This window comes from Muscardinus avellanarius, assembly GCF_963383645.1.
Source record: "Muscardinus avellanarius genome assembly, chromosome: 3".
NCBI lineage: Eukaryota > Metazoa > Chordata > Mammalia > Rodentia > Gliridae > Muscardinus > Muscardinus avellanarius.
Genome location: NC_137788.1, coordinates 108,399,838 through 108,419,181, shown reverse-complemented (window position 1 = coordinate 108,419,181; position 19,344 = coordinate 108,399,838). Strand labels below are relative to the sequence as shown.

Genomic DNA, 19,344 nt, shown 5'->3' with positions numbered 1-19,344 from the left:
TGTTAGACACCAGAAAGGGGCAGAGCGGTTGGATATAGGACTGTAATGAGTGGGCTGCTGAGGTGTGTCTTAATGGATTTCAGGGATTTTTCTCCAGGGAGGGAGGCCTTATGGGGGACCAGGCAGAGGATGATAAGAGACTGAGCCCAGCCTTTGTCACCAGGAATGACAAGAACACATTCATATAGTATTTGCAATGTTGAAGGGGTAGAATGATAGGTAGGAGGAAGAATGGCAGTGGCATTCAGGTGGTATGTTGAAAAAACATGCCCAGGGGACTGCTGTGATCAAGCCTCCATTTCTTGACTGGATTCTTGAAGCTTTTTCCTCCTCTCTTTCAGTCCATCCAACACAATGCTGCCATGGTGGGCTTCCCAGGAAGCCAGAGGGGCATCTTTACGGCACTTCTCGAGGCACACCAAGTAGTGTCCAAGGTCTGACCCTGATGAGATTCCTCCTGACTGGAGGAGAAAGTCTTGCTTTCCACGAATCTGCTCTTGAGAGCACATGTGACACAAAGTGGAAGTGTTCAATGTCCTCTAGAAGGAGCACAGAATGTCACCTCTGAAGGGAAGAGGAAGGAGCAGGGTATCTCTTGGGAACGCCACGTGGCCAGGTCTGGACCCCTCATGCCTTTGTGGTGTATCTTTGACTTCGCATCTGCATTTGGCCTCTCTCTACTGCCCAGATGGGTCTCTGTTTCCCAAACACAATCCTTTTCCCCACTTGGGTCTTTGCACCCCTTTCCCTAGCATTCTACCAATGCAATCCTAGCCATCTTTCACCACCCCATGTAATTGTGAGGGTCCATAATGCCCCTACCCAGAAAGGGTACTCTCTATGCCCTTTGCCTTACTTAGGACACTTTGTGCAGAAGATCTACCTTGTCCCACATTTTACCTCTTCACTAGATCAAATTATTGAGGCAGAGAAGGAAAACTGGAGCCCTTAGGACTTGGATCATCCAGCAGATATTTATTTCACTCTTATTATCCCATGAAAGTGACTTTATTAAAAATTATAGGGTCAGGCGTGGTGGCACATGCTTATAATCTCAGCATTTGGGAAGCTGAGACAGGAGAATCGTAGTTTGTGGACAGCCTTGGCTACTACTTAGTGAGGCCCTTTGCAACTCAATAAGACCCTGTTTCAAAATAAAGAATAAAAAACAGACCTGGGGGTATAGCTCGGAGGTAAAATGCCCCTGAGTTCCATCCCCAGTACCACACACACAAAAAAAAGTATAGCCTATTCAAACATACAGAAAGCTTAGAGTATGATAAAATGCATACCTGAGACCCATTACCAAGAATATACAGAGCAGCCTCTGTTACCTTCAGCACACATTTGTTATGAAATAAGATTAACACTCACATGTGGAGTCCTCCCCTGACATCCCCTTCCAAGCTGGGCTTCTCACTTTTGTTCTTAAAGTTTAGAATTAATTTGCAATATTTAGAGATCCACATAAGAGGCAAAACATTGGTGCTCTGTCCCATTGCTGGAGGTTTTGAGAAGGGCATCACCCGCTGGCCCTCTGAGGCTGGTCTTGCCTAGTGCCCATATCAGGTGGGCACCCTAGCTACCTAGCATTCTCTGGTCATCCAGAGTCCTTCCCATTGGCTCTCCTCCCCTCACCCATCTGTCCACTCACCTCTCCCCAACATGAACCACCTCAGTGTCCTCCCTGAGTCCTACCTACTATCTGAAATATTCTCCAACACTGTAGGTTCCAGTATTTCCCAGCGTTCACCTACTGAGCCCTCACCTGTGCTTCCCTTTTTTCCCCTTTATCACAGACTGCTGAGTCCCCAGGTATGGGGAAGTTCTGAGAATGCTGGCAGGAGCAGCCTGCCTTTCCGCTCTGGCTTTGCTGCTCCCATGTGGTGTGTTCTATGCAGTGCATGCGGTCTTCTGTGCAGGGCTCTGACCACCTTGCCCAGGCCTTTTCATGCTCTGTGTTCCTAAGAATAGGTGACTGTGCTGGCCAAAGCCTTCTCAGGATTTATGCTTATTGAATTGAGTCCACTTTACAATCAATGGCAACTTCTCTTTTTCTTATTCCCTGACTTCCTCAGAAGAGCTGGAAAGACATTTGAGGGGCCCAGAGGGAAAATTCCATTCTTACCTCACTCACTGCTTTAGGCCATAGCACCCTAGCAACTACTGCCTCTCTGTCAATTAGGGCGTTAAAAATGGTTTTATGTTGATTTTATTGGGTGTATCGTGTTGGGTATTGAACCCAGAAGCATTCTACCTCTAACCTACATCACTAGCCCTATTTTATTTTTTATTTTGAAACAGAGCACCTAAGTTGCTGAGGCTGATCATGAACCTGCAATCCTCCTGTCTTGTCTTCTAAAAACTGGGTTTGTAGTACTTGGAAGCATGCACCACCACGCCTGGCTGTGATTCTGCTGCCCCCTTCTGCTTCAGTGTAGGGACTGAAGGTTTATTTTGAGTGATATTCCCATTCAAATGAATTAATGATTTACATATTCTCGGATATCGAAATGCCGATGAGTAACAGATTAAGTTTACACATGTTTATTGTCTGGTTCTTGCTATTTTAAAATTGGGCAAAATCCACTATACCTTGGGTGTTCAATCAACTAAGCGAAGGAGGTAAAGGAATTGAACAAAGCTAACCAGGCAACATAAAACACACTGAATATTTCAAAATTACTTTTCTTGCAAATGTCAAAGCACATATCACTTCTTTGTCATGTTGGATGTAGCTGACTTGTTTGAGAATGTGACCATGATCTGATCCTTTTCTGATTTTCTGGGCATCAGGTAAAATCCTTACTGTCAGGGTGCGGTGTGGAGCTTCACAATTAGAGGTTCCACTCATGTGGTCTGTTGGGCCGGATGGAGCAGCTCAGTAGTAAAACCTTGTATGTCACTCTCAATCCAGGTTCTCCTTGTCCCCCCCACCAGTGGCCACCCAAATATCATGCTCCACTTCTGAATTAGATGTGGTCATACTTAGATTTGGAAAGAAGAATAAAAAAGTATATTCATAGGAACTCCCTACTCCTACTCACATATTAGAATATTTATTGGTTTATACATGGAACTTTGTGGAAGAAAGAAATTATTTCAAAAGAAAAAAATGATTTATATTACAGAGGAGGAAATGGAGATAACAGGCTGCTGATGTCCTAACAAAGCCACTAGGGTGGGCATGTGTCAAAGGGAGGCAGTGGGACCTGGACTCTTCCTTCATCACTATCTAGAGGAAGCTGGATGGAGGAGCTGGACATACAGCTCCTGACAATACCCAGGTCCCCATCCTTCTCATCCTCTTATCACTGAGTCTTTTTCTTCAGAGTGCCCCTGTGTTTCTCCATCAGTGAGCCAATCCAATTCGTGGTTTTCTGCTTGGCTTCTTCCCAGCTGTACTTTGGCTCATACCCCAGATCCCGCTGAGCTTTCCTATAGGAGAAGGTGAACACACTATTTGTCAATGCCAGTAAGTGGCGCGTAAAGGGAGGTCGAAATTTATAAATGGGACTCAGCAGGAAGCTCACTGTTTCCAGCAGGAAGGCAAGCCAGTACATCACAGGCAGAGGAAGAATGAGCCTGGAATGAGTGTGGAGGCCCCACTCATTGCAAAGGTTGAAAGTGAGATCATCATAGCTTTGATGAGGCGTATCATCTGAAATGTAGTAGAACTGCCCTCCAATGTTGGTGGCCTTCTTGGGATCCCGCAGGGTCCTGGAGGCCAGAATGTGAGCCCAGGCCACGTTGTCAACGTAGACTGGGTTGGCTACAGAGAACCTGCCTAAACTTTGGATGATCCCATTGTTCTCAAGGGCCCTATTCACAAAACCAAAAAAGAATGGGCTTCCTTCCCCATAGATGTACATGGGCCTCAAGGCACAAGTCCGCAAGGTGCTGCCATTCTTAAGAGGGCTCCCGTTAGCTGCCAGCACAGCCTTCTCGGCCAGCTTTTTGCTGTATGGGTATGGAGCAGACCATGTAGTTTCATGATGCTCTTCCTCGTGGCCATTCTGGATGATCTCTTTGTAGGAGTTGGGTCCGGCTACCTCTACTGAGCTGGTGTAGATGAAGATGGGCACGCTGGCTTGGACACAGGCCTCCAACAGGAGCTCGGTACCTGCAAGTGGGGAGCAAGCTGTCAGTGTCTGGAATAACCCAAAGAGACCTCCATGCCTATAGACATAGGCTCTTGTTCATTTCTCTCCCTAATAAGAGGATACTCAAGATCTGAGTGAATTCTTCTATGTCCTTGATTCAGCTGTGGTAGAAAACTTCAAGAAGGAAAAATTATCTGTTATTTTTTTGTAACCAAGAATGTGTAGACTTTTGAGTTCATGGATTTTTGTGTGTGTTTGTATATTTGTGTTTGTGATTGTGCATGTGCACTGTGTTTTTGGAAGAGGGCTGAGCATTGCTGGTGTATATTTTGTCAATGTGGGCATTCAGAAATAACCATCTGATCCTGTAAGCAGGAGTTAGTCTAAGGAGCTGGCTCAGATATAACTCAGGGAGTAGAAGAGAGCTCTCATAGCACATAGGAGGCACCAGGTCTTGAGAAGCTAAAAAATAAATTTAAAATAAATAAAAACCTGGAAGTGATACAGTGCACCTTTCTTTGAAGAAGGGATGGATGTCCTGGGCAAAGGATTATGTCTGTATTTATTCAGTTATTCATTTATCTATTACTTCTGTTTAAACATTTTTGGTTTTTTGCATTTACAAAAAAATACTCACACTTGAAAAGTATATTTAGTGGCCTAGAAATCTTGTCTGTGCTTACTAGCATGGAGGAAATGAGTATCATTGTGTAGTATTTCCTAAACAACCTGTTAGTCACCTGATGCTTCCAGCACTTCTCCTTTCCACTTGTATTCAGTTATTGAGAGCAACATAACCTAGGCCTTATGAGACAAGAAGTGGAAATTAAAATCTGGTTGCTTATTAGCATTCTCCCCCAGTGTGTAGATAAGGTTGTGGCAGACTTTTTTGAAATAGGGCTAGAGATTTGAAAGCCATTGGCTTTCTTGCAAAAGGAGTCTCTGAGTCACTAAGTTTGGAGGTCAAATAATGGGCCAGGTTGTGGGATGCATTAGTGTGGGGGAGACTGGCTTCTAAGAGAGATGATATTACATGGCAAGTTTGCTTGAGCTAATATGTCTCCACTTAAGTAGATAGGAAAGCCTCAGTTCAGAAAAATCCATCTGGCTTTCAGTGATTAGTCCCACAGAAGTTCTTTTAGATGTCTAGATTCCCAAGTCCTGTTCTTCAAGAACAGACTCATTGGTCAACTGAAGAGGTAGTCTATGGAGTATAAGAATCAGTGATTGTTAAGGTAATACTATGAGAAGGCAAGTGTGGGTCACGCTGTCCTGGTCAACCCCGGAGCAGATATTTTGAAAAAAAATCCTTCCAGTTGGCAAGGATTTTCTGCATGTTCTCATCAGTCCTGATACAAGACCTGGATAAATATTGTTGAAGCCCCTGCAACATCTCCTGTGGCCCTTGGGAGGCCATGTGTGGGTAACATGAAGACCATAGGCTCCAAGTCAAGGTGACTTTGGATTGGAGGAGCAGAGGGAGGAGGGTTCTAGGCAGTTGGTGTCTCACAGGTGTGAGTGTAAATATCTGTTCTTCTTCTGACTGCCTGAGGGTTTTGGCCGAAGTCTCTGACCTGTCTCAGCTCTGTTTACTCATCTAAAAACCTGAGATTAACCTCCCTGAGATCTGTGGCTGGGATAGGTGAGCAGAGGCACCTGGATCAGAGCAGTGCAGGAGTTCTGTGGTGGGGCTTCCCTCCCCCACCTCATCCTGTTCACCATCTTCACCTGCCCAACTGCTCCATCTCACCCCCAACCACTGTACCTCTCACATTCACATCCATGATAGTCTGTCTGGGAAAGGCATCAACAACATCAATGATAGCAGCTGTGTGGATGACAACTGAGATGTCTTGGCAGGCTCTGCTCAGGCACTGGGCATCCAGAATATCTCCTTCTATCACCGTCACCTTGGTCTTTGTCTGCAGCTCTGTGAAAACACAAGGAGATCATTGGGATACTCATTGGGCATCCAGAGATGATTCATGATCAAGGTGACAGTTACCTAGGTCTCCAGGCGTGTCTTAGTGGGGAGATGCTGGTGAGGGGCACCTTCCATAGACAGAGAAACCAAAGAAATGCATAGAAATCTGTGTGACACTGCAATGGGGAAATATGAACAACTTTTCATCCCCATCTCATTTCAGAAAATAAATCTTACCAGGTGCCTGAAAAGTGTGCCTAAAACATAAACATTGTTGAAAAGAGTAATCTAATTCATTAGGAAATTAATAGCATCAGCATTTTGTTACATGTAGTGGGCCTCCTTTGCCTCAATTTGCTACAATTGCCTGAGCTTTAATATTTGCACACAAAGTCTCCAGCTGCTTTCCTCTTTTTCTAGTTTTCTTACCACATTACTTCCATCACCTCCTGTACGGGCGAGGTAGTAAAGTCAGGGGTGCAAGGATAACTGAGCGCTCACTCTAGGGAAGATCCCCCACCCAGCCCCAGCCTTTCTCACCTTCCCCTGCAGCCAAGGCAGGCCTGGGTCTTTGAAATAAAGTTTTCTGAGACAGAGTAAGTATGAGTCGATGTAATTGAAATGAGCAATGAGGAGGGAGAGAGAAAATTAGAGCAGAAAACAGAGAGAGAGGAAGCCCTTCCTGGGAGCAAGGAGAACTTCTTGCCTTCTGAAATCCTCTGCTGAGTTTTTTGTCCTCTCAAATCTTCCCTTTGTCAGGCAGCTCCTAGAAGGGCTGACATTCCAGAGGGCCTGGTAGGGCAGTGGCAGGAGGTGGGCGTGTCCTGAGAGTGACTTTATTTGGTTGTGTCTCTGTTGCCTGCTCTTTCCTGAGTCTCTGCTGATATCTTCAGGGGGACTGGCTAAGAGCTCCTGCTGTCACAATTGGGAGAAGCCGAAGCCCTGAAGGAAAGGCTCTCTCACCTGTCAGTGCTCAGGAGCCCTGAGAGCCAGCAGTGGGTGCCACAGGGTTGAGCCAATCTCCCACCTTATGTAACACTGAAGAAATGACAAGTGGTTTTTGAAGTCTCAACCTGCAGCCATTTTCTGGTGTGAGCTGTGTTGGAGGAAGACACAAGGAGAAGGTCCTACACAATCTTGCCTGTATTTGCTAGACCTGGAGCCCTCTGCCCCCACTTGGAGGCTTCCAATGAGTCATGTGTCCCACCTTGAGGTCACTTACTAGAGAATTCCTCTTTTGTTTCCAGTCTGAAGACCTTGTCCAGGGCCTTGATCTCCTGCAGGTCTTTCTCCTGAGCCAACATGTGGACGATACTCTGGCCCAGAAACCCTCCTGCTCCTGTCACCAGGCAGCTCCATCCAGTCATGGTCAATGCAGGAAGCAGGACACAGCAGGGAGCAGGGGTGATGCCAGGTGACTCTGGAGAGAGCTAAAGAGAAGGCCAATGGGACAGGATCACAGAAACCCCTTTTGGTGACATTTAGAAAAAAAAAACATATTAAAACTTAATTTCTCTCACTATTTTCTTACAAAACAGATCTCCAAATACGTGAGGATTTCTCACACCATTGAGCAACCAACCAGTTTTGTACTGGACTCAAGCTGGATGTTCTGTAATTCAAGGCACTTCTGACACTGTTTACCTAGAGACCTCATCTGTCCCACACGGTGAGGCTTATGTTCCTAAAATGCCCTTCATGCCTTACATATCCATTGCAAGCCACAGAATTTTTTTTTAACTGTACTTTAGTGCAACTATCTACGTATCTGTGTTTCAATACACCCATGGTTGAGCCAGGTGTGGTGGTGTACATTTGTAATCCCAGTTCTTGGGAGGCTGAAACAGGAAAATTGCAGATTTGAGACCAGTCTCAACAACTTAGTAAGGACTTTCACAATTTAGTGAAACCCTGCTTCAAGGTAAAAAAGACTAAAATAGGGCTGTCAGTGTTGCCTAAAGGTAGATTGCTCCTGTGTTGTTCCATCTCCAGTAACACACCCACACCCCCCCACACACACAAATAAATAAATAAAAAAATAAGTTTGTGATTGCTTGAATTACTGTGGCTTGATTAGTTCATAGAATTCCGAGAAATATGTTTAGTATGTTAGTTGTTTTGATTTTGATATGGTGCAGAGGTTCTTTTCCAGTCTTATTTATTTGGGGTTCTGGTTATCTTGTTAATGTGAATGTCCATCTTATTTTTTAAGTTTGAAAAATGTTCTAGTATTGGTTTTTGCAGAAGTTTTTTATGCCCATGATTTGTACCTCCAGACTCTCCTCAATGTCATTTAACTTTAGGTTTGGTGTGGTGTTTTCTCAAATTTCTTGAATGTTTTGGTCATGGTATACTCTTCTTTCTTTTAAAAAATTTTTTATTGGTGCATTGTTGTCATACATCTTAATGTGATACAAGATGATGAAGACATACATGCATACATCACCCAATTAGCCCTTACCCAATTCCTGCCCCATTCCCTTCCCCTCCCTCCTTCTCATATCTGGCTTAGTGATTGACATTGGTATGTTTGTTAAAGTACATCATGTGCATTAAAAACTTTCTTTCTTCCTCCCTCCCATTCCCTCAGTTAGTTGGCCTTATTTGCTCTTTCTTCTAGAGTTCCTCCTATGACCCATTTTCTCCCTAGCTTCCACATATTAGAGAAAGGATCAGATTTTTTATTTTTTGTGACTGACTAATCTCACTTAGCATAATTTCCTCCAGTTCCACTCATTTCCCTATAAATGACATAATTGTTTTTTTCTTTATGGTCTAGTAAAATTCCATTGTGTATATATCACATAGTTTTGTAATCCATTCATCTGTTGATGGACATCTTGGATGATTCCATATTTGTCAATTGTATAGTTAAGAACATAGATACACATGCATTAGTTTAGTAGTTTAGTTTCCTTTCTTTTGGGTAGATACCCAGAAGTGGTATTGCTGGATCATATGAGAAGTTCATTCCTGTCATTCTGAGGGTCCTCCAAATGTGTTAAAGTTTGTATATACTGTCTACAGTGCCAGAGACTGTTTTCTATGTTTCTAGTCTATTGGTGATCATTTCTGTTGAATATGTTATTTAGATCATATGTCTTCTACTTCAATGATTTTGATTGAATTATTCACTAGTTTTTACAAAGAATATTACACAGCCTAAGATGCACATGGTGAAGCCTGTGGGAAGGTGCTGGCCACTCTCATGGAACCTCCAAGTATTCAGCTATCAGGCAGCTCTCTGGACCCTGTTCCTTTTGTATTTATTTATTTATTTATTTATTTATTTATTTATTTATTTATTTTTGCAGGTCTGGGGATGGAACCCAGGGCATCTGATCTCCGAGCTATGCCCCCTGCCCTATTTTTTTAATTCTTTATTTTAAAGTAGGGTTTCACTAAGTTGCAGAGGGCTTCACTAAGTAGCTGAGGCTATCCGTGAACCATGATTCTCTGGTCTCAGCCTCCCAAATGCCGGGATTACAAGTGTGCACCACTACACCCAGCTTGAACCCTGTTCCTTGTGTCTGCTAAGAACACCTCATTGCATAGGTATAATTAAAATTTGGACAACCCAGTGAACATGTGATTGCAATGCAAGGAGGTTGACCCAGTGCTCACAGAGTGAGAGCAGAAACCTAACAAGATCTGACTATTTAGATTCTACAGCATTCCTTCCTTGAGGATATGGAGCAAGACTTCTTTGGAATGAAAATGTTCTGTAACAGTTTTTTTAACTTTGGCAGCTAACAGATGACCCATTTCAAAGCTGTTTTTTTTTTTCTCCTTGTCCTCCCCCTTTCTTTTACTCCCTATTATCAAATAACATGCTCTTACCTGTTTACTGATGAAAATGGACATGTCATGATAAAGTTCAGGACTGTGGAGAAGGGAACAGTCCCATATCTTACCTCTAAGAAAACTTTCCTGGAATAATCGTGTAGCCCCTCAGCTCTCAGAAAGGCTATTCCTTCCATCCTCAGAAATATAACCTAGTAGTTACTGATAATACTGAGGAGAATTCATCCAGTCATTCTTTAGGAAGCCTCTGTTCACCTTATGTATCTGAACTGACTCAAGAAAGACTCAGACATGAACTGTGTCCCTGCTAATAAACACACCAGCACCACCCTGGCCTCCTGAAAATGAACTGACTCAATGAATAATTAAATATGAATCTCATCCCTTCTGATAAGACACCAGCATGACCTTGAGAGCTAACTCTTAAAATGGACTTGATTCCTTTGTTTGAAGGAGAATCTGTGGCTTGTTCCTGAACACTTACATTCACTGGTTTCACTGATTTGCTAGTAAGTCAATAAGTTTCATTTTCCTTCTTCCCAAAGGCTTGACCCAATTATTTGGTTCAGTAAATTGAGGCAGAGGACAGAATTCAGTAACAGCTGTTACAAGTCACTGTGCTCTTCCATAAAGAGGCAATGAAATGAGTAATGAGTAATGAAAAATATAATAAGTAATGACAAAGCTATGCCCCTCCAAAAACTTATCTTTGTATCACATCATTTTTGTTTCTTGTAATCGATTATGTAGACAATCCCATGTTCCCACCAGCATCAAGAAAGAACATGAGAAACTCTTACCTGTTAGACTGTTAAAGGATAAATGGAAGAGCCTGCGTGCTGGTCTTCTCATTCACCACAGAAAGACTCTAGCTGAGTCTAATAACCTCAGATTCTTGCTATATACTTACTGCTCACTCTCCTGAAGACAATGTGGCTTTGGGTGATTGGGACTGTGTGAATGTTTTACCACTGGTGTTTATTTCACAAGATCTATGTACCCATTCCTTATCAGTGTGAGAGGGGTTTTGGATAAAGTTCAGGGACTGTGGAGCTGGGAACAGTCCCATATCTTACCTCTAAGAAAACTATCCTGAAATAATCGTGCAGCCCCTCAGCTCTCAGAAAGGCTATTCTTTCCATTCTCAGAAATGCAACCTAGTAGTTACTGATAATACTGAGGAGAATTCATCCAGTCATTCCTTAGCAAGCCTCTGTTCATCTTATTGTGTCAGAAGCTCTTAAGAATGAAATAATTCAAATATAGACAAGGACTTCTGGAGCTGATTAACAAATTCAGCAAAGTTGCAGGATGCAAAATCAACCTAAAGAAATCAGTGACTTTTCTTTACACCAACAATGAATCCACAATGAAAGAAATAAAGAAAACAATTCCATTCACTATAACCTCAAAACCAATAAAATACCTAGGAATAAACCTAACCAAAGATGTAAAACACCTCTACGACAAAAACTATAAAACATTAAAGAAAGAAATTGAAGAAGACCTTGGAAGATGGAAATATCTCTCGTGCTCATGAATAGGCAGAATAAATACCATCAAAATGACCATTCTGCCAAAAGTGATCTATAGGTTCAATGCAGTTCCCATGAAAATACCGACATTCTTCATAGACCTAGAAAAACCAATCATGAACATTGTATGGAAAAAGAAAAGACCCAAAATAGCCAAAGCAATTATCAGCAATGAGAATCATGCAGGAGGCATCACAATCGCAGACTTCAAATTATACTATAGATCAATAGTAGTAAAAACAGCATGGTACTGGCACAATAACAGGCATACTGACCAGTGGAACAGAACAGAAGATACAGAAACAAATCCACACACCTATAGTCAATTAATCTTTGACCAAAGGGCTAAACTCATATGCTGGAGAAAAGACAGCCTTTTCAACAAATAGTTCTGGGAAAACTGGCTATCCATTTTTAGAAAGATGGAACTAAATTCTTAGCTTTCACCATGCACAGGAATCAACTGGAGATGGATCAGACTTAGAAATTACACCAGAAACTGTGAAGTTATTAGAGGAGGGCATAGGCTCAACACTACAACATATAGGCACAGGCAGTAACTTTCTCAACAAAACCTCCAAAACTCAGGAAATTAAAGCAAGAGAGCTAATATCCAGAATATACAAAGAGCTCAAAAGACTCTACACTAGCAAAACAAACAACCTAATCAAGAAATGGGCAATTGAATTGAATAGACACTTTACAAAAGAAGAGATACAAATGGCCAATAGATACATAAAAAGATGTTCTACATCACTAGCCATCAGGGAGATGCAAATCAAAACTACACTGAGATTCCATCTAACCCCAGTCAGATTAGCAAGTATAAAGAAATCAGGTAACAACAAATACTCACGAGGATGTGGGGAAAGAGGAACTCTTTTACACTGTTGGTTGGAGTGCAAACTAGTTCAGCCACTATAGAGATCTGTGTGGAGATTCCTTAGAAAACTGGGAATAGATCCACCATATAATCCACCTCTATCACTCCTGGGTATTTTTCCAAAGGGGTTGAAATCAGAGAACTACACCAACATATGCATACCTATGTTCATAGCAGCACAATTCATAATAGCCAAAATATGGAACCAACCCAGGTCCCCAACAACAGATGAATAGATTGCAAAATTATGGGAAATACACATAATGGAATTCTATTCAGCTATAAAGAAGAATGAAATCATGCCATTCGCAAAAAGATGGAAAGTCCTGGAGAGCATTATGTTAAGTGAGATCAGCCAAGCACAGAAAGAGAAGGGACATATATTTCCCCTAATATGCCCACACTAGGAGCATTGGGGATACCAGAGAGACTCCAGATAATGGAAGGGAAATCTCAGCAAAGTTTTAATGGAGAGATAGGAGAGAAAGAAGGCTGAACTTGATTAATGAGGGGCTACTTCTGAATATGTGTAAAAGTATGAATATAGCATGGTTACCCTGGACATTCATTGTTGGGAGGGGGGATGGAAAATGGGGGGGAGGGCACCAAGTACAGTTTAAATGTATACCATTTATTTTCAATAAAAATATGTATTAAAAAAAACAAATATAGACAAGGGAGGTAGTAAAAAGAACTTTATTTTCTTTCAACAGTCACAACTACCTTCTTGGTTGCATGTCCATAGGCCCTTTTCCTGCACAGCAGGGCCAAGGGAAGGCTGGGGCCTAACTCAGGAAGGAGGAAGGTCTCCACCTTCTTCACCAGGCCTCCCAGATTTGACTGGGACCATCAACCAGGTCAGCTCCTGTTTCCATGAGCATCTTCTGAGAACACCGAGTTTATCCCAGAATTTAGTATACTGAGCCTGTCTTAAAGAAGGAAGTGGGGGTCTGGCCCCTGGTCAACACCTGAAGAGTGGCCCAGGTGAGTGTGGGGATGGAGCAGGACTTGGCCCAGGGACCAGGGAGAGGAAGTGAACCTGGCCACCTGGAATTCATGGGTTGAACTAGGTCAGCTTAGAGAGGTTTTGAACTTTGGAGTGATTTTTGAGCATTTGTTTTTTAAATCTGGATATTGATGAATGGAAGTGAGGCTCAAATACCTGTACTTTTAGAAAATTCACCCAGGTCTTTTTTTTTTTTTTTTTTTTTTTGTGGGTCTGGGGATGGAACCAGGAATATTTTACCTCTGAGCTATACCCTCTGCCCTGTTTTTATTCTTTATTTTTAAACAGGGTCTCTCTAAGTTGCAGAGGGCCTCACTAAGCATCTGAGGTTGTTTGCAAACAGCGATATCTGATCTTAGCCTCCCAAATGCTGGGATTACAAGCATGTGCCACCACGCCCAGCTCCCAGACAGGTCATTTTAAAGACAAGAGTTTGAGGATGCTATAGGGCCAGATAAGTTCTTCTTTCCTTCATGGGGATGAGAAGAAGTACAAGACATTGCACTTCTAAGGTCTTCCTGTGTCCAGGGGAATAGAAGCAAAGGGTATTAAAGAAGCCCTAGACTAGACTTTGCTACCCAGGGCTCCTGGAGACTGCCTTCCACACACACCATCCCACATGGGAATATATTAGGGCAGACAAGCCAAACCTCTTGTTTCTGTTCACTGAAGAAGGCAGGAAGGGGATGGAAGGCAGCCACTGGCCCTTCTCTGTCTTTTGCACTCACAGTTGGCCATTGTCCCCTCCTTTCTGACCTTCATCACCCACTCAGTCCGCTGACCAGGGCACATTCCCCTTATAACTCTCCTCAGCTGCTCTTTGCCATCGTGACCTGCCCTGCCCTTCCCTGCCCTTCCCTGCCCTTCCCTTCCCTCCCCTCCCCTCCCCTTTCCCTTCCCCTTTCCCTTCCCCTTCCCCTTTCCCTTCCCTTCCCTTCCCTTCCCTTCCCTTCCCTTCCCTTCCCTTCCTTTCCTTTCCCTTCCCTTCCATTTCCTTTCCCTGATGGCTTAGTGGAGGAGCATGCCCCCCCCCCCCAGCCAGTCTCCAGCATGAACCACCTAGTGCTGGCCTCTTCTGTTTTGCTGTCATGTCAGAGCCACAGATTGGCTTCCTGCAGCCAGCCTGTGCTTTCAAGGCCATCTCTACCCAAAGCACATTCCTAGAGCTTTCCAGTTCAGCTGACCAGCACATTCCTAGGGCTTTCCAGTTCAGCTGCCTAGGGCACTCTTCCTAATTCTCTCTTCATGCATGTGGATTTCTGCTTCTCACATCAGAAGAAAATGCTCAGTCTTGGCCATGGACAGAAGGCTGGGGGTAGCAAGGTATGTCACAAGAAGACTAAAAACATGGGCTTATGTTTGGTGCCTAAGCTGCTGTACTGTCTACACCTGTTAAAGATTTCCCTACTAAGTGAAAAGATGGGCAGGCTCCAGTACCAGAGACCATGGGTTCTATGGGATCAATTCAGTGCTGTCATTTCATTGACAGAGGTCACCAAACCAGGATGACTTTATGAACCCCATGGCATATCTGCACAGGGGTCCCCATAATGTGCTGAGCAAGTGACTGTGTATGGTCAGCCCTCCCCATGCCCTGAGGCTGACCCATTCACAGCACAGTGTCCCAGGAGCTCCCTTCATTGTGCTGGATGCTGGGAGCCATTCTGAAAGGGCGAAGCTGGAGCTGATACTGTTCCCTGCCTGGCACCAACCCCAGCTTTCTCTAGGTAGATTATTTCACAAATTCTCTGCAAGACATTTGATATTTACCCCGAAGTTGAGGTGGCAAGGACAGGAGGATATTGTGGGTTCAAAGGTTTTACTTGCTGTGCATTACAGATGCTTACCTAGAAAATCTCAGGATTAAGCAAATCCATCCTGAGACATTGTGTAACTATAGGTCAAGAGGACACCACTGAAAAAATAGTAAAATATGTGCTTCTGGGGCCCTGGTGGGTAGTGTGCCCTTGGAGAACTAGCAAGGCTTCATCTGGGCAGTGGAGGATACAGGTGTGAGAGGAGCACACTGGACCACAAACCTGAGGGACCTGGGAAGAGTCAGGGCCAGGCAGGTGCTAGAGGTCAGGTGAGAGCAGGATGGCTGGGACCAAGGCTGGGGTGAAGGGGCTGCCGTGGGGCCTCCTGATGTCTCCTCAACTCCCCAGGGTTGAAAGGTGGAGGAGGAAGTCAATGTGTCAGGAGGGTCCTTTGCCATTTCCAGCTCTTGGTCAGGGGATGTGGGAATTGGAGGGTATTGCCTTTACTTTTCTGGGGAGAAAGGAGGAAAAGGAGGCAGCAGGTGAGTCTCCCTGTGAGGCAAGCCCGGCCTTCAGACCATGCCACAGCCCCCAAGCACAAGCAGGGCTGAGCTGTGGCAGCAAATGGACATGGCTTGGCCAGGTCTAGCTCTTCTTGTGTTTCCTTCCTCCTCAGTGGGCACTATTCCTATCAGCCATGTCTGCTTGAATGTCTAAGACTTATGAAGGAGCTTTAACCCCACTGGGGAGACACCCAGACTCAGTGCATGCACAGTGGAGGCCCTATTGGAGTCTTCACTGACTTCTGCATTGGAGCTGTCTGTGAACCTCAGCGCTAGAAGTCCTTGATTCTTGCTGAGCTCTTCCTCAACCACAGATCTCAACCCTTTCAAGCCTTCCAGGGTGTTTGACACCTTCTGACAGGTGAGGTTCCCAGGGCTGCAGGAGGACCAGGAACCACCTTCTCAGACCATCTTGCCTTCACACACATAAACCTGTAATCAAACACAATGTTACCAGGGAGTGAAGCTGTCTAGTCTTGGAGGATCCAGAGTATGCAAACTGGTGATAGCTACCACACAGCTCCCTGACAGGCCTTAAAAATTGGCAGCAACCTTCCTTCTACAGGGAGGTAACAAACTCAAGAAGACAAAGAGGTTCACTTAAGTCTGAGGGCAAAATCAAAGTGAGAACTGGGACCTTCCACCCCTTCTTACAGAAAAAGTCTGCTTCAGAAACAAGAGACAACCCTAACTGTTGTCCTCTTCTCCCTCTTGGTGACTTTGCTGCTGAAGGCTACATTTGTTACTGTAGTCTGAGGGCAGCTTATCAATTCCTGCAGGACCCGCAGCCAGGCTGGAGTCCAGCCATGCAGCTGGCATGCTGCTGAGGCTGTATCTGCCCTCTGCGCAGGTCCTGTCAGTCCAGGCTCTATTTGCTCTTAAATATTCATAAAGGCTGCTCTTGGCCCTTTGACTTCTCCATGCCAGGCGTCCCAGCTCTCCTCAGCTGAGACCAGCAAGTACGCGCCCATCCATTCCTAGTGGGTTCAGAGTTCCGTGTCTTGCTTAGGAGCCCTTCATACCCAAACAACCCTGGATGTGTCGCCAAAGTCCTGTTCATTCTAGTCCAGGGCCCCTTTCTTATGAACACTGCATTCTTTACTTCCCTCCCTCCATAAGTACTTATGAAGTACTCATTCTGGACCAACCATGGGTGCAGCTATGCTCAGCTTGTCAGAACAGGACCTCTAATGTTGCTCTCTCTGGGTCTACAGATCAGTGTGTTGACAATTTAAGGAGCGGCCACACTGGTGAGACATGCCCAGCAGCGGGAGGCGGCAGCCCTCCCTGGCAGGCTGGGGGAGGCCCTGAGGGTGTGTGTGAAGGGTGGCTACGCAGGCCTGGGCTGTGGAGCCAGCTGCAGCCGTGGTGGCAGCAGGTCTGGGTGGTGGCACTGTGCTCAGATAAGGTTTGTGACTGGTGCTATAATGCAGCCAGCTGCTCCTTGCTGCACCCAGCTTCTCCTAAATCTGAGCATCGCACTCCTGCACGTCTGCCCTTCCTCCCAGCCTGCTCCAGACCAGCAGTATGGTGAAGCCAATACTGAGTGACCAGGCACAAATCCCACCACCTCCCAGGCCTCAGTTTTCTCACTGGAAACAGAAAAGAGCCTATAGCTACAGCATAGAAGAAAGGTCTCTGGAAATTTGTTCAGCTCTAGCTTTTATTTTATTTTATTTTATTTTAATTTTTATCGAACATAAATGGTATACATTTAAACTATACTTGATGCCCTCTCCCCCTTCCCGCCCCTGTTTTCCCTTCTCCCCTCCCAGCAATAAAACAATGATTGTCCCGGGTAACCATGCCATATTCATAATTTTACATATATTCGGATGTGGACCCTCATTAATCAAGTTCAGCCTTCCTCTTCCTCTATCTTTCCATTCAAGCTTTGCTGGTATTTCCCCTCCATTATCTGGAGTACCACTGGTATCCTCTAGATTCCCTAGTTTGGGCATATTAGCGGAAACATATGTACCTTCTCCTTCTGTGCTTGGCTGGTCTCACTTAACATAATGCTCTCCAGGACTTTCCATCTTCTTGCAAAAGGTATGATTTTGTTCTTCTTTATGGCTGAGTAGAATTCCATTGTGTGTATTTCCCAGAGTTTTGCAATCTATTCATCTGTTGATGGGGACCTGGGTTGGTTCCATATTTTGGCTATTACAAATTGTGCTGCTATGAACATAGGTATGCATATGTTGCTATAGTTCTCTGAATTCAATCCTTTTGGAAAAATACCCAGGAGTGGTAGAGATGGATCGTATGGTGGATCTATTCCTAGCTTTCTTAAAAATCTCCACACAGATCTCCATAGTGGCTGAACTAGTTTGCACTCCCACCCAGCTCTAGCTTTTAAATTTTACAGGCATATGACAATAGCCACACTACAGGACCGCCCTAGGTGTCTATCCACAGATGAATGGCTAAAGACAGCAATATGGAGTTTTACTCAGCTGTAAAGAAGAAGGAAATGATGTCATCTGCAGGAAGGTGAATGGTACTGGACGGTGTCATGTTACATGGTATCAGCCAGACTCAGACAAACCAGGGGCCACATGTTTTCTCTCCTCTGGGAAAACCGAGGGATAAAAGGAAAGAAAGAGACCTTATGAAAATAGACTAGAGACCAGCAGAGTAGTAGAAAGGGATGTAAGAGAGAGTAGGAAGAGAAAGGGGAGATATGGGAAAAAAAAAAACAAACCAGGCCATGGTGCGTGAATGTGTGAATGTATCATTATGAATTTTACTACAATTGCACAATTGTAAAGTACCAATAATACTTTTTGTTGTGTGTGGTACTAGAGATTGAACTCAGGGACATTCTACCTCCAAGCTACACCCTCGGCCCTATTTTATTTCTTAAATTTGGAAACAGAGTCTCACTAAATTGTTGAGGCTAGCCTTGAACCTATGGTCCTACTGTCTCCACCTGCCAAGTACTTGGATGATATGTGTGTGCCCCTCTGCCCAGTTATAATGTTTCTTAAACTTTGATGTGCTCTGCAAGAGCAAGGGCACCTTCCCCCTTCGCCTAGGGTTCCACTGGCAGTAGTTTTTTTGCCTTCTGATGAAAGAATACTCATGATCAGTAAAGGCTGTGTATATTTTCCACTAAACATAAAGTTTGGCTCCGCAGGAGACCTAAGCCATGCGCAGGACCCCAGTGCTTTGCCCACTGCCTACACGTGAGGCTGTTCTGTTTGCAAGCACACACTGACTGGTGCTCCAGCCTCAGGAGGCAGTGAGTTCTGGGCTCTTGAGAAGGCTGAGCCTGATTTAAGGTGAGAGTCCATATCAGGATGGGCTCAGGCCAGAGGCTCACGTCAGGCCCACCTCTCCCTTCCAGCACCTACCCTGGCGAAGGGCAGATTTTCCTGGTGCTGCTCTTGTGTCCTGCAGAAACGCTGTACTCTTCCTTGGTAAGGAGTTCATGGTTTAGAGAAAAGCCTTCTTGACTTTTTCAGAGACTAACCGATTCAGTGTCCCCTGCTCTTGGGGACAGAGTTGCAATGCCCTTTGTCCTCATCCTTCCTTTCCCTACTCCCTCCTGATGAACCTGGCTCATGGCTCAGAATACGGCTCCATTTCTTGCTCGTCACCCTTGTGTGGGATGCAGAGCCAAGAAGGTGAGGCATTTCCCTGGAGGTGAGGTGTTATGGTGGTACAGCAAAACTGTACCAATGTGAAATGTAGCCACGGGTTCTTGTTTTTAGCTATTTGTAGAAAAGAATAGCCAAAAACTCTACTGCTGTAAACTAAACTA

The 19,344-nt window shown here is 44.5% G+C and overlaps 1 protein-coding gene across 2 annotated transcripts; it reads right to left on the bottom strand.

Annotated features, from left to right (window-relative positions):
- Positions 1-3,311: 3,311 nt before the first annotated feature.
- On the bottom strand, positions 3,312-7,394 carry LOC308260744 (3 beta-hydroxysteroid dehydrogenase/Delta 5-->4-isomerase type 1-like; the record flags this gene model as incomplete). 2 transcript variants are annotated; one of them, XM_080692235.1, is made up of 3 exons in its annotated part: positions 3,312-4,123; positions 5,869-6,033; positions 7,250-7,394. In XM_080692235.1, the coding sequence occupies 3 exons, from the start codon at positions 7,392-7,394 to the stop codon at positions 3,312-3,314; spliced, it is 1,122 nt and encodes a 373-aa protein (XP_080548361.1). The 2 variants fall into 2 exon arrangements, with proteins under 2 accessions (XP_080548361.1, XP_080548362.1); XM_080692236.1 differs by lacking the exon at positions 5,869-6,033.
- Positions 7,395-19,344: the final 11,950 nt, after the last annotated feature.